Below are 14,833 nucleotides of genomic sequence, written 5' to 3'. Positions count from 1 at the left end.
CGAGCAGGTCGTTACACCAAATCGATAAAGTTTTAAAAATAAAATGCGATAAAAATTAATACGGTTGAGATAAATTTGAAAAGAAAACCTGATTTGTGGTGATGATTTTTTTCATTTAAGCTGTATAAAAGAGCAAAATATATGGATACGTTGAACTTAAGTTTATTAAAGTAAATATAACTATTAGTCTATTATATTGTTACCCTTACACTTCTTTATCCTCTCAGTTGTTGGGAATACCCTTAACCTGTGTTATTTGCGTATAATACTCACCGTAAAATTATGTTTTGATAAACCCGACACTTTGGCACCAATCGAACCAGACATCCAACTCGAAGAAACATATAGAATTATATACGGAGGTGCTCCGCTAGATATCTCGAACAAACAAGACTCGAACCAGTCGAATAAATGGAATATTTTTTATGTTGGATGTCGTGTTAGATTAGAACCAGAGGGCCGGGTAACGTGTATGATTGTAACAGGTTGGCTGATAACTCCCCGGTCTGACACATAGATGGCGCCGCTAGTATTAAATGAATTTTTTTTTATATAGTACCAACCTTCCAATGATTCGTGTCAAAATTTGACGTCTGTATGTACTCACAAACTAATTTGTGAGACAGAGCGTCTTTTTATTGGAAACACACATCTGGATGGTTCGAGTTCAGATAATAGAGTGAGAGTTTATTTACAAGTATATACAATAGTTCATGCTTTCGGGTTGGACAATACCCAACATCTGTTAAATGACAGTTCGACCCAACTAACCTACACTGACAGTTCGCTTCAACCAACACTCCTCCTCGAACTGGCTTTCCTAAATCGTAACCAGTCCTATTTCTTGACGCAATTTATTTAGTCTAATACGCGCAAGCGGCTTCGTCAACAAATCTGGTAACATATTTTCTGTAGGACAGTATCTGAAATTAATGACTTCCTTTTCCTGCAAATCGCGCACAAAGAAATAACGTGTCTCGATATGCTTGCTACGTCGCTCTATACGTTCACTATTAACCATTTTAATGCAACTTTGATTGTCCTCAAACACTTCTATAGGCTCTTTGATTTCTAGTCCTACTTCTTCTAACAATCGTCTAACCCATATAAGCTCCTGACAACCTTCAGCTAATGCTACGAATTCGGCCTCGGTAGAGCTTAAAGCAACGCAGGTTTGTTTACGAGAACCCCATGCAACAACTCCTCCACCTAACAGGATTAGAAAACCGGAGTTAGATTTTCTTGAGTTGGAGTCACTTGCCCAATCGGCATCTTGTACTTGGTTTGTTGGTTTGTTGAACCTAGCTGCAACTTATGATCAATAGTTGCTATCAAATATCGCAAAACCCTTTTCGCTTCTATTCAATCTTGTTGAGTTGGTTTACTGGATTTTTGAGCTAATATTGATGTACTAATAGCGATATCTGGTCTAGTGTGCACGGCTATGTAAAGCAGACCTCCAATGAGACTAAGATAATTTTTGTTATCTGGAAGTGGATCACAATCCTCCTCCTTCTGCTTTCTTCTTCTTTGGCTCAACAACCGATGTCGGTCAAGGCCTGCCTGTACCCACTTTTGGGCTTGGCTTTCAGTGACTTATTGATTCCCTCCCATAGCAGGATAGTCAGTGCTACGTATGGCGGCGCGGTCTATTTGGAGATAGAACCCATGACGGGCATGTTGTTAAGTCGTACGAATTGACGACTGTACTACGAGACCGGCTAACCGGTCTTCTGCTTTAAGTAGCCTAATTCAATGGGTACAGGAGTCATTTTGGCATTTTCCAGGTTGAATCTTTTCGCAAGTTTTTGAATGTATCCAGAATGTCCTAACTTGTATCCTTGCTCATCCTTTTCAATTTCAATACCTAGGAAATGATGAATATCCCCTAAATTGGTCATTTTGAAGTTGTTTTTCAGATGTTCCAAAATAGCTTCAAATTCACTATTTGTCTGAGTTATGATTATCTAATCATCAACGTATACCGGTACATAAGCAAAAGCTTGTCCGTGCTTTCTTGTGTAAAGGCAAGGATCTGAATTACATTGTACAAAAATCTATTGCTTTGAAAGTAGAATCGACCTTTTGCTGCCAAACACGCGCAGACTGTTTCAATCCGTATAAACTCCTCCTTAATCGACATACCGTGTCGTTATCGCCTATAGCGTACCCTTCGGGTTGTTTCATGTAAATGGTCTCTGCTAAATCTCCATTAAGATAAGCATTCTTTACATCAACGTGTTTGAAAATCATATTTTTCTGGCTAGCTACAGTTAGCAGTACTCTAAAAGTAGTCTGTTTCATTACTGGAGAAAATATCTAATCTGTTCCGAATTTTTGTGCAAATCCCTGCGCAACTAGTCTAGCTTTGTAACGAGTTGTATTGTTATCCTCATTTACTTTGGTTTTAAAAACCCATTTACAAACTATTGGTTTAGAAACGGTTGGTAGCTTGACTAAGTCCCAGGTGTTGTTATCAAGGAGTGATTGGTATTCCTCATCCATTGCCTCTCGCCACTTACTAGCATCTTCACTATGTAAAGCTTCATTTACAGTACGTGGATCATGCATTATGGCTTGGCTGGTTGTATGATTCGCAACTAATCCATCTAAATCTGGAGGATCAACAAGGGTCTCAGTTTCATGGTTTACACCAGAAATACAACGAACTGCTATTTCTGGTCCTACATAGTCGTTGTAACGTGTTGGTGTTGTGAGACCTTTCACTACGTCTTAATGTTTCTGTATGTAGCGTTTGAGATGCTTCAACCAGGTTATCGGAAAGTGTAGGAACATAATCTAAGCTAACAAACGTATTTCAGGTTTGTTCACTGTCTGGAAGTATCTCTTGATTGTGACTACCACATTTGTTTATGAAAATAACGTCGCGACTTCTCATAACGTCTTTCCTTTCAGGATCATAAAGCCTATATGCCTTAGCAGTTTCGTCATATCCTACGAGTATTACTTCCTTATAGTGATGCGCGTTGCGTTCCGAACCTGGCTGGTGCGATCCGTTCCAACCTGCAAGCATCCGGACCGCGATCCTTCATTTTAATCCAAACAGGTTCGATCTGAACCTGCTGCTCTCACCGTTCTTTGCGATCCGACCTGAACCGGCTGCTCTTACCCAAGGAAACATTTTGGACCTAACTTGAACAAAAACTGGGCTGTCTTGCTCTATCTTCTATACCGCACCTGCTTGCACTCATTCGCGAGCGTTAAAATATACTCTCCCGATTTCATGTTCTCGCGAATTGCCTACTGCTGTAAGAATGTATGAGTGAATGTGTAGCGTTTTTCTCTGTGCTTCCTCTTCTCCCCTCTCGTTCGTACTCCCTTCTTCCATCGATCCGATGCGCGATTCCTGATTCGACCGCGCAATAACATTTGTAAGGTTCCGCCGCAATGAGATACTGTACGGAAATGTACAGAGCATTTCCTTTAAGCATCCGTGGTCCACACGGAACGCCGATGAACCAAACACCACCGGTCAATTTCAAATTCTCGATATTGGCGGTGACTGGTGAATGTGTCCCACCCCTCCCTCATCAACTTTAATTCACTTACTTCGCATCTCCTTCCCTATCCCCTTCTCCTAGAACTCATACCAATGGAATTCTAGAGAGAAGTGGAGAAGAGGGGAGGAATCAGCTTTTAGCTCTCTCTCAAAAAATAAGTCCAAAATTGTCTGCCTTTGGGTACCAGTTTGGGTACTGAGATAGGGCCCCATCTCAGGTCCATAGTTTTACCCATTCATCGCGTTTTGGACGTTTGGGCGGTACTCGCCCCGACCGATATCAGCACAGCGCTGCGAGCAGATCAAACTGAGCGAGCTGGCCGAAAATGAACGCACACATTTCCACATGTGTAACTGTGTTAGTGCCAAAACTGTGTCGAAACCAAAACGCGCTCTCGCCTCCGTGTATTTCACACCGATTCTCCGCTTAACTCTAGGCTTTTACACACACCATGATAAAATATCCCGCTCGTTGTTTGTAGAGAACAACATTCGTTCCAAATCCGCAGCGCAAAACCTCGCGGATTTCTCCCCATACAAACGGGAACGTTCGACCCCGGTACGTAGAACTCATTCTTTCGCGCGCTTCTTACGGTCTCTCAATGGTACCCACGCAAACAATGGCAATCAATAACCCACGCAATCAATAACCCAAATTTTGAGTGATTCAGGCCGAGGGGTATGAGGAAGCTTGAGGAAGCAAGGAGAAGCGCGCTGCGATGAGAGTTCGCATTCTGTTTTACACGCGCGCTTCACTAACACCAATACAAATACCGTGCTTTGACGAGCCGTCTGTGAATGTGTGTGTCTTCTTTCAGCGAGCTCGCCAACTTGGATCTGCTCGTCACATCGTGTTGTCTCGCTTACACTACAGCATCGAACCATCGCTCCGTATGTCCCCCCCTCCTACGCGTACAAAACCACCAGTACAGCGCGACGCTTTGTCGGAGATGGTTGTACGCGTTTCGTTCTAAGTCCCGCGCACAGTGTTTGTGCGTTGGTGCGCATTTCGTCAAAGTCTTGTGCGCCGGTGTGTTTTGATGAAGTGTGCAGTGAATAAACAGTGTGCACAGACGCACATGCAGTGCGTGGATCGACAGGTAAGAATTTGCTGAAAAAAGTAAACGCAGATTGTCGACAAGTTTCCCGCAGCCTGGCTCGACCCGGTATGACGTCATTCGTGAGTATGAAGGATTCTAAATGTGTTGTGAAAGTGTAAGTTTTGTTTCATTAAAGTCTTTAATGTAACCAAAAATGACCGTGTTTGTGTTTGCTTTTAGAATAAGTGCGCATTTGCGATCTTGTCTATTCATGAAAGAAAACGAGAAACGAAAGAAACAACTATCTTTACATGTGTTTGTAGCATGGCTCGAAAGAACACAAACACATTGAGAACTGCAGAGCGCACCGTGCGTTACGGGTGGGGAAGGGGAGGGCTCGCGCGAGGGTGTAACTCATTCGTCGAAGAGACACTGTATTTCGACAGCGTCACTCAAATCACTCATAAAATACACTCATTTTGCCGGACGGGACGTTATTTTAAAACTGAGCGCCAAGTGAGCGCCTTCTGACAACCGCGGCGAACGGATCTCGTCGTTCGAAGCTCATAGTCGCCCCGACAATAAACAACCTAGAATTTCCGCGAATGTTTTTAAAATGCGTTTATCTTTTCAAACCTACTTACATGATATGTAAAGGGACAAAACGAGTTGTTAACGATCAATATATATATAACACTGCTTGTTATATGTATTCATGCGATTAGAGTAGTTGTTCGCAATGTATTTTGCTATCCTAGCAAAAGACGAATGGCAGGCTCCAGGGCCTGCCACCGGCATACGGGAAAGTTTACTGGTAGGCCCTGGGGCCTGCCACCGGGCTGAACGTGTTAATCTTCTACTGGAAAGCTTTGCAAGAAGTGAATGATACAGATCAAGTTTTTCTTAAATTGTTTGCTAAAAATCCAAACCTCGCAAAGGCAAACAAACATTTGTACATAAACGTATTAATTTTCACTTTCAGCAATAACTTTTATTATCTGAGAATTTTAACTGGTTTTAATTTATTAATCTAGATTCCTTGAGGGGTTCAAATTTATTGAGAATTTGAAATAATGCTAAAAATAATGAATGTGGTTGGCGATGAGCATTACCTCTCTCCAGTCATTGTCAAAAGTGGAAGAGGGACAGCGAATGCTGCCAAATTATCAGTTCATGAATCAACGGTACAGTATTGTTTCCAGTATAACGGTACATTTGCAGCTCTTGTGATAACGTGATAACGGTCACATTTTTGCACTATAAAAACGAAATGACACTCAGTCTTATCAATCAGTCGAGTCTTGACCGTTGAACCAAAACGAATCCTAGGTGCCTGAAAAATATACATCCTCGGTGCTGTGTTTATAAAAACGTAAGGTGTGCAGAGTGTGAAGTGTAGTGAGAAAAAAAAAATCCGGTAAGGATATTTTTTTTGCATCAATTTTCATTCGATGCTTCTACCTAGATATGATGAATGTTTTTGTAATTTAAATGATACTTTTCATTTCTAGAATCGAAACTCGAAACATCGTTGTCATCGCTGATTTGTAGACAGCCATTAAATTCACGGTATGATTTTTATATAATTAGATACTAATTTTTAAAATTAAATAATAATAATTATTATATATAAGAAAAATCTGATAAATATTACATTCCAATTAGTTGCTATAGGTTTTAATGATAAACCTTTTACTAACATTTTTCTTGTAAATTGAGTTCGTATTTAGACTTAGACTGAACTTTGACGTAACAGTAAATCAAAATATGTTTCAACAAGTCAATGCTTCAACTAACAAAGTGCATTTTTATTGCATAAACTTTCTACCTTATTGTACCGAATTATTTTTTATTGTTTACGATTTTATTATGAATAGCTGCGTTAACACATGGCATATTGTTATAGAACATATCTGTCAAACACACATTTGCACTTAGGTAGGGAAAGTCTAGGCCAGTGGCGAATCTTTTGTCCAAGCTATCCATCGCTGGATGGATAGCAAAAATATTTGCTTGCAATCTTTTGATAGACCGAGAGAACTATCGTGTTTTTTCGTATTTTAACATATATTTTTGATCGCTCTCAAGCCTTAAGTGTTCTAACGGTTGTATATTGTGCAGTTTTTACATCAAGAATTCGTGTATTTCGAATTGTTTTGTTGTATTTCTTAAAGTGTGGAGATGTGAGTGAAGATTCGTGGTGTTTAAACGCTAAAATACAGGCGTTTAAATATAAGGAATCTTTTTATGACATTTCTCTCTAATTCTGATACAATTGATCATATCAGAAGGTAAAGCTTATGATTCACCCATTACAAACTAATATTATTGCACTTTTTATGTCGGCTATGAAAATGTAATGCTCCGTACATCGCTGCATTTTGTGAAGATTATTCTCACTGGCAGTCTCATATGTTCCTTACGCTTTAGATTGTACTCTTCTTTGTTTCTGTTAGTTGCTTGGGTGAATCGTGCTTTCTTTCCCTATTTTGTCCTTTATGACACAAACACATATAATGTGAACAAAAATTCGTCGAAAAGATGGAAATGGTTGTTTTTGTTAAAATAAAAATCTTACGATACAGGACACTGACAAAAATATAAAAATTTTGTTACATAAACTGTTCTGCCTGCTTTCCATTACATTAATATTGCTTTGGAAATAGCTTTAAGCTTAATGCGCTGCCAAAGCATTTCACGTAGTGCAAACACTAGCTGGTGCATAGTGTTTCCTTAATTCTTTTTCGTTATTTTTCGTAGTAACTTTATCGATTCCTTGTATGTAGAATTTGCAGATGTTTTATAGGAAGTTTTCCAAATATCAATAAATCAAGTAATAAAAAGAAAACATTTAGAAAAAGTGTACAAATCATTGATATAAGTTGATTGGTTTTATTTGTATTATCTCTTTAACTATTTTATCTGCAAAGTTTATTTTATTTATTTTTTACAAAAGGATTATTTTCTCTAGCACACAAGTTTTGTGTTTTAGTTATAAACGTTTGCCTCTAATTGAAAATAGTGTAAAATTACTATCTATAAAAGTATATTAAGGCATCACTCTCCAACTGAAACATAATTAAAATTAAAAACATTAATTTATAATGTTGAAATTTATATAATGAATCTTACATACTATTTATAAAACTTTTGACTTGGTGATTTGTATTGTTGAAAAAATATATGAAAAACGTGAAATTATAAATAAAGCGATAAATATATTTATATTTATATTTATATAAATAAATATTATTGATGACTTTCTTCTTTTGGCTCAACAACCGTTGTCGATCAAGGCCTGCCTGTTCCACTACTTGAAGGCTTGGCTTTCAGTGACTTATTGATCCCCCCATAGCAGGATAGTCAGTCCTAGGTATGGCGGCACGGTCCATTTGGGGCTTGAACCCATAACGGGTATGTTGTTAAGTCGTACGAGTTGACGACAGTACTTAAAGACAGGCTTATCTATTATTATTATTATTGATTATTGATTATTGATTATTGATTATTGACTTATTATTGATGGCAACGAGACAAAACTAGTTGCCTCAAGCCATAAGCCATTGCTTTTTGCGAAATCGTTGCGCTTTGTTGCCCTTGTTGTGTTCACGTTAGTTATCAAATCCTATGCAACATGTTGACATAACGTCCGATAAAATACGCATGCGAAAAAGCAATGACAACGTCATTCGATGCACAATTGAAAGCTTAGAGCCAACTTTCCATCAAGTCACTTAACATCAATAAATGGCAGTTAGTTATGGAAATCAAAGAAGTGTAACTTTTTTATATTAAAAAAATTCCCAAGGGACTTCTGAATTAAGTGAACAATGAATCAAACAGGTACCAATTGTTGAATAAATAATAAAAAAAATGCAAACAACTTTTGCTTTATGTTTAGATCCACAAAATTCAAGATGTCTTCAAATAAGGAATTGAAAGCCGAGATTTGGTTACATTTTGAAAAAAAATATGACAAGGCCAAATGCTGCTACTGTCTTAATAGCTTTGCGTATAGTAAAAACTCGACAGCAAACTTCAAACGTCATCTAGCGAGAAAGCATCCCACTGTACCAATCACACAAAATTCTAGATTAGCTGAGTCGCATAGAGCTATAGATCCTACAGTGGAAGTACCAGCTGTGACAACAACTGACAACAACTGAACTGCATGAATTATTATATACAAAAAAGGACAATATATACAGTTGCAAACCGACCAGCGATAAAGGTGTACACTTTCCTATTCAAATTTCCTCCAAATATCACAGCCTGCCCCTTTTCGTGAATATATTTCACATTTTTGGTCCTATACGGAGAAGAAATAAATTTCATTCTGCATCAAGAGTGGAATTCGGTATTCGTCGTCAAGTGTGCAAGTCATTCCGTGACAATTCCCGCCATCGCATATCGCCCCGCATCAAGGGCAACGGTCGGTTACACGCCATCATTTTGAAATTCGCGCCATCGCTTTGTTCGTTATTTTCGTGTGATATCGCAGTATTTTCTTTGTGCAATGGATAAGATAATTAAAGCAGTGCAACTGAAAAAGAGGATCGCCCTGGAGAACATAAAATCGCTGGAACGGTTCCAGGCGAAATATTCGAGTGATGATGCCAAGCAGATTCCGGAGGCGTTAGAAGATCTGGAGAAGCACAAGGCAGAGTTCTTCACCGCAGTGTCGAAACTGGAAGAGCTTGACGATAGAGACGAAGCGGTCGAAGCCAGCATAATGGAACGGATCGACATTGAAGAACGCTGCCGCAAGCTAAAATCATTTCTACGGGAAAGACAGCCTAAGGAAGAAGGTTCGCTCAACGATACAACGGGCTTGGCTTCCTCAACGCTTGCATTCGGTTGACCCCACGCGCCAAATTTACGATTGCCCAAAATCGAACTTCCAAAATTTGACGGAGATCACACAAAATGGCTTTCTTTCCGAGATCGCTTCATCGCAATGATCGACGCTTCAGCCGAGCTTCCATCTATCGCAAAGCTACAATACTTACTGTCATCGTTGAAGGGGGACGCGGCGGTACCCTTCGAGCATACACCTTTAACGGCAGACAACTATTCGGTTACCTGGACGGCGCTTCTTAAACGGTACGACAATTCTCGTCTTTTGATTCGCGAATACTATCGCAAATTGCACTACCTTACGGGAGTGCAATTGGTGTGCGTTGATAAGCTCACGCACCTGGTGGATGAATTCAACCGCTTCGTCAACGGGTTGAAAAAGCTGAATGAACCGGTTGATTCGTGGGATACACCCCTCTCAAACATGCTGCTGATGAAGTTGGATCGAGAGACATTGTTGGCTTGGGAGAAACATTCCGTGCACTTCACGACGGACAAATATAAGGATGTGATCGATTTCGTGCAAGATCGTATCCAAATCTTGAAATCGACCAACAACGTCGTGAAGGATCAAGCAGCTAGTGGTATCAAGGTGGCCGGTCTCATTCGTCAACCAGGGCAACGGAGATTCATCGCGAATGCAGCTACATCTCGCTCGGCTCCTGCTGCATCGACTGCGCACACCCAACAGCCAAAGTGTCCATTGGAGTGTTCCGAAGACCACACACTGCGCAACTGTCCAGTGTTCATCGCCAAGGAGGTCCAACAGCAACGGGTCGTCGTCGCATCGAAGCGACTGTGCTGGAACTGTTTGAGCAGCAATCATCAGGTTAGAGCGTGCAAGTCGGATTATTCGTGTCGCTCGTGTCGTGTGCGTCATCATACTCTTCTACACCATTCACCACCCCATGCTCCACCCGCAACGGTAACATTGTCAGCTCAGTCGAATGAAGACAATGTGTTTCTGGCGACGGCAAACATCCAGATCAAGGATGACTACGGGAACACCCATGAAGCAGGGTTTTGTTGGATTCGGGATCCATGTCAAATTTCATCGCTGAGGAGTTCGCACGGAAACTGCTGACGAGTCGCAAAAGGGTCAACGTCGCTGTATCGGGCATCGGCAATGCACTACAGCAGATCAAGGGTTCCATCGTCGCTACCGTTCAGTCCAAGACACAACCCTTCGCAACGGAGATGACTTTCTTGGTTCTGGACACGCCATCCGCAAACATCCCTACATCACCAACGGACGTCTCTTCATGGAAAATGCCGGACGTGGCATTGGCGGACAGCACCTTTAACAGTCCGGGGCAAATCGACATCTTCATCGGAGGCGATACGTTCTGGGAGCTCCACACCGGTCGCAAGCGCTCTATCGGTAGAGGCAAACCGTGGCTGGTCGAAACCCATTTTGGTTGGGTTGTCACCGGCAACACTCATCATTGGTCCATCGGTCCGCGACTGTGCCATCTATCTGCATACGACACTCCACTGGAGGAGACCATGCAGCGGTTCTGGGAGAGTGAAACCATAGCCGAGGATCCTGTGCTATCGGTTGAGGAGAATTCTTGCGAGAAGCATTTCGCAGCAACAACTGTTCGCAACTCATGTGGAAGGTATGTCGTTAGTTTGCCATTTAACTCCAACCCTAATATCGTTTTAGGAGAGTCGAAGGAAATAGCCGATGCAGACTGCGTTGTATCGAACGGCGGTTGAACAGCAATGCTAAAATGAAAGAAGAGTATGTGAAATTTATGAAAGAATATGAGCATTTGGGGCATATGAAGCGGCTTACCAGTCCTGCAAACGATTCGGTAGAGCATTACTACCTCCTACATCACGCTGTCATTAAGGAATCAAGCACAACCACGAAGGTGCGTGTCGTGTTCGATGCGTCCTGTAAGACTTCGAGTGGTTACTCATTGAACGACAAACTCTTAGTGGGACCAGTCGTTCAAGAAGATCTTTTATCGATTATCCTTCGGTTTCGTTCTCGTGCCATTGCTCTCACTGCAGACGTAGAGAAGATGTATCGGCAAATTTTACATAGCCCTCATGACCGTAACTATCTGCGCATCCGGTACAGAGAACATCCTGCAGATCCTATATCGACATTTGAGCTACAGACGGTTACGTACGGCACAGCCTCTGCTCCATTTTTAGCAACCAGGACCCTAAAACAGATTGCTCTTGACCACAAGGAAGAGTATCCTTTGGCAATGAACGCGGTCATGAACGATTTTTACGTAGATGATTTGCTAACGGGTACCGATGTTTTGTCCGAAGCAATCGTTATACAAAAGGCAAATCTCAGACATGCTAAATTCAGCTGGTTTCACGCTGAAGAAATGGGCATCGAACCGCACCGAAGCATTGCAGAACGTTTCTTCAGAAGATGTGGCGGTACAACTCACGCACGAGTGGAAGAGCTCGAAACAAGTATCCACATTAGGCATCGTTTGGGAACCGGCAACTGATACACTACGGTTTTGTATTGAGATACCACCAACAACACCCAGCATAACTAAAAGGCTAATTTTATCTTATATCGCCAAAATATTTGATCCCCTTGGGTTACTGGGCCCAACGATCATCATCGCAAAGATGTTCATGCAGCAACTATGGGCTCTCAATATTAATGGAAAGGCATATGACTGGGACAGCGAGCTACCATCGCACTTACAGCATGAATGGTCGAAATTTCACTCTACACTATCTTCTCTACGCAATTTGACAGTCCCACGGTACATATCGCAATGCACGGCAACAAGTCTGCAAATTCATATATTTGCTGACGCATCACAAATAGCATATGGTACTTTTTGCTACATTCGGGCTGAAGGCATGGAAGGAGTCACCGTGCAGCTGCTAACAGCCAAGTCAAAGGTCGTTGCGTTATCCAATTCACATTCCATAGCTCGATTGGAATTATGTACAGCGCGACTAGCCACACTCCTTTACGAGAAAGTCCAGCAATCACTGAAAATTTCTGCTACCACCATCTGTTGGACCGATTCCATGACTGGCCTTCACTGGCTGAATTCAGCACCAAATCGATGGAAGCCCTTCGTTGCAAACAGGGTTGCAAAAATTCAGCAAACGGCTGGAATACAATGCTGGAAGCATGTTCCAGGCTCGGACAATCCAGCAGACGACATTTCGCGAGGTTTAACTCCGGAAAAGTTGCTAGTGTGTGAGCGCTGGTGGCACGGGCCACATTGGTTAGCACGCAACTCGGAAAAATGGCCACAGAACACACCATCACCAAGCGAAGATGAGAGCGCTGAAATAGAAAAACTATCGTCACGGGTTGCAAGCACAGAATTAATCTGCGAATTTTGAAACAGTTTGTTCTCACGATTTTCGATCTACCACAAACTGCAAAGAGTTGTTGCACATTGTTTGCGCTTTATACAAAACGCAAAGCGCCGCGTAGGAAACAAGGTCCATGCTAAGGACATCCCACCACTCACTGTAGACGAACTCAAGGCGGCAGAACTCAAGTTGTGTTATCTTTCGCAACAAGACACCTTTTCCGAGGAGATACAACACCTGCAGAAGGGCAAAGAGATTCCGAAGAACTCCAAATTAAAATGGATTTCCCCTTTCATAGATACGCAAGGTATTCTGCGCATTGGTGGCCGGCTCAGTAACGCACATCTGTCGGAATCAGAAAAACACCCGGTAATATTATCATCGAAACACCCACTGTCCGCACTACTAGCTGTTTCGATACACTTGAGTAAGCTGCATGCTGCACCACAACTGCTTTAACAACACTACGCCAAAGCTTTTGGATAATTGGCGGTCGCAATTTATGCAAGTCTGTGTACCACAGATGCCACGCATGTTTTAAGGCCAAACCCACACTTTGGTATCGCCTAAGTACTTATTAAGCCTCAGTATGCGGAGTAGACTATTGCGGACCAATTTACATAAAACAAACTATCCGCAACAGAAGTCCGATTAAAGCATACATCGCCATATTTGTATGTTTTTCAACAAGAGCGGTACATATCGAACTGCATTTATCAATGCACTTCGTCATTTGATTGCACGTCGTGGTCAAATCAGTGTACTGTATTCCGACAATGCAACCACCTTTAAGGGAGCGGCACATGAGCTGAATCGCGTCTACAAGATGCTAAAGAGCGACGAACACGATCGAGCTGCTATATTTGATTGGTGCGCGATGAATCAGATGAAGTGGAAGTTTATCCCACCAAGAGCACCACATTTTGGAGGTTTATGGGAGGCGGCGGTGAAGGCAGCTAAAAATCATATAGTCAGAACAATAGGAACAACAAGCATCACACAGGAGAGCATGCTTACCCTACTTGCCCAGGTAGAGCAATGTTTGAATTCGCGACCAATTACACCTCTATCCGATGAGCCGTCGGACTTGGAACCATTGACACCGGGACACTTCCTCGTCGGTGGCAATCTGCAAGCGGTACCAATCATCGATTACACCGAGACACCGAGCACCTATTTGAGGGAATACCAGTTGGTACAAAAACATCTGCAAACCATTTGGGCTCGATGGTATCCGGAGTACCTGCAGCAGTTACAAGCTCGAGCCAAATATTGCAACGGGAAATCAGCGGTTCTGAAAGAAAAATCAACTGGTGATTATTAAGGAAGACAATGTACATCCTACCTCGTGGCCGATGGGGCGCATCGTTGCAGTACACCCTGGAAAGGACGATGTAGTTCGCGTCGTTACACTGCGCACTGCTTCAGGGAAACAAATCGTCCGCGCAGCTAATCGTCTGGCGGTTTTGCCTAATCCGGACGTAATTAGCAACTTAGAGCAGAAGGAAACCACTCGCACTGAGTAACGCGCAGCTGCAAGCCACGCGACATTGTTTACAATTCGCACTCATGGCAGAACAAGATACACGCAACACACATTCACACATTTACACACACGAGCAGTATGATAGGAGATAAGCGTCAGGTTCAAGAGTCGAACTTTTTTTGAATTCTGTTTTGAACTCATTTTTGAATTAATATTTTGCATGAAATTTAAAGAAGGTCTTCTTTGGTGGCCGGGAATGTTGGAATTAGAATAATTATTTTCGAACATTAATTTGAATTGCATTAGAGCGTTTCTACATACACCGAGACTGCAGCTGAGAGATGGCTGTGAGAGAATTAACAATCGGTTTCTCACGCTGGTGTGTGTAGAAGCTCTGAAAAGCGCCAAGATGAGACTTTTAAAATGATGTTGAAAAAATCCATTTCAATCGCTAAAATGAAGCCAAAAAAGTTTCTTTTACTTTTTAATAATATCTCTACGATTATTAGACGGCAAAAATGCAAACTATAATTGATCGATCGCTATAAACTGCCAATTCAATTTTTTCTCAGCTCCATCGTTCTTTACATGCCGAGGAGAATTCTCTCACCG

General features: G+C 41.8%; 1 protein-coding gene across 1 annotated transcript; it reads left to right on the top strand.

The window, feature by feature from the left end:
• The first annotated feature begins 9,517 nt into the window (after positions 1-9,517).
• LOC120908701 lies at positions 9,518-14,059 on the top strand. The gene is given in 5 exon segments (XM_040319989.1): positions 9,518-10,350; positions 10,437-11,104; positions 11,107-11,685; positions 12,899-13,104; positions 13,529-14,059. Coding segments are annotated over 5 exon segments (2,817 nt in total).
• The last annotated feature ends 774 nt before the right edge of the window (positions 14,060-14,833 follow it).

The sequence above is a fragment of the Anopheles arabiensis genome, chromosome 2, assembly GCF_016920715.1.
Source record: "Anopheles arabiensis isolate DONGOLA chromosome 2, AaraD3, whole genome shotgun sequence".
Taxonomy (NCBI): domain Eukaryota; kingdom Metazoa; phylum Arthropoda; class Insecta; order Diptera; family Culicidae; genus Anopheles; species Anopheles arabiensis.
Note: the sequence above shows the minus strand (reverse complement) of the source record. Positions and strands in the feature narration are given on the sequence as shown.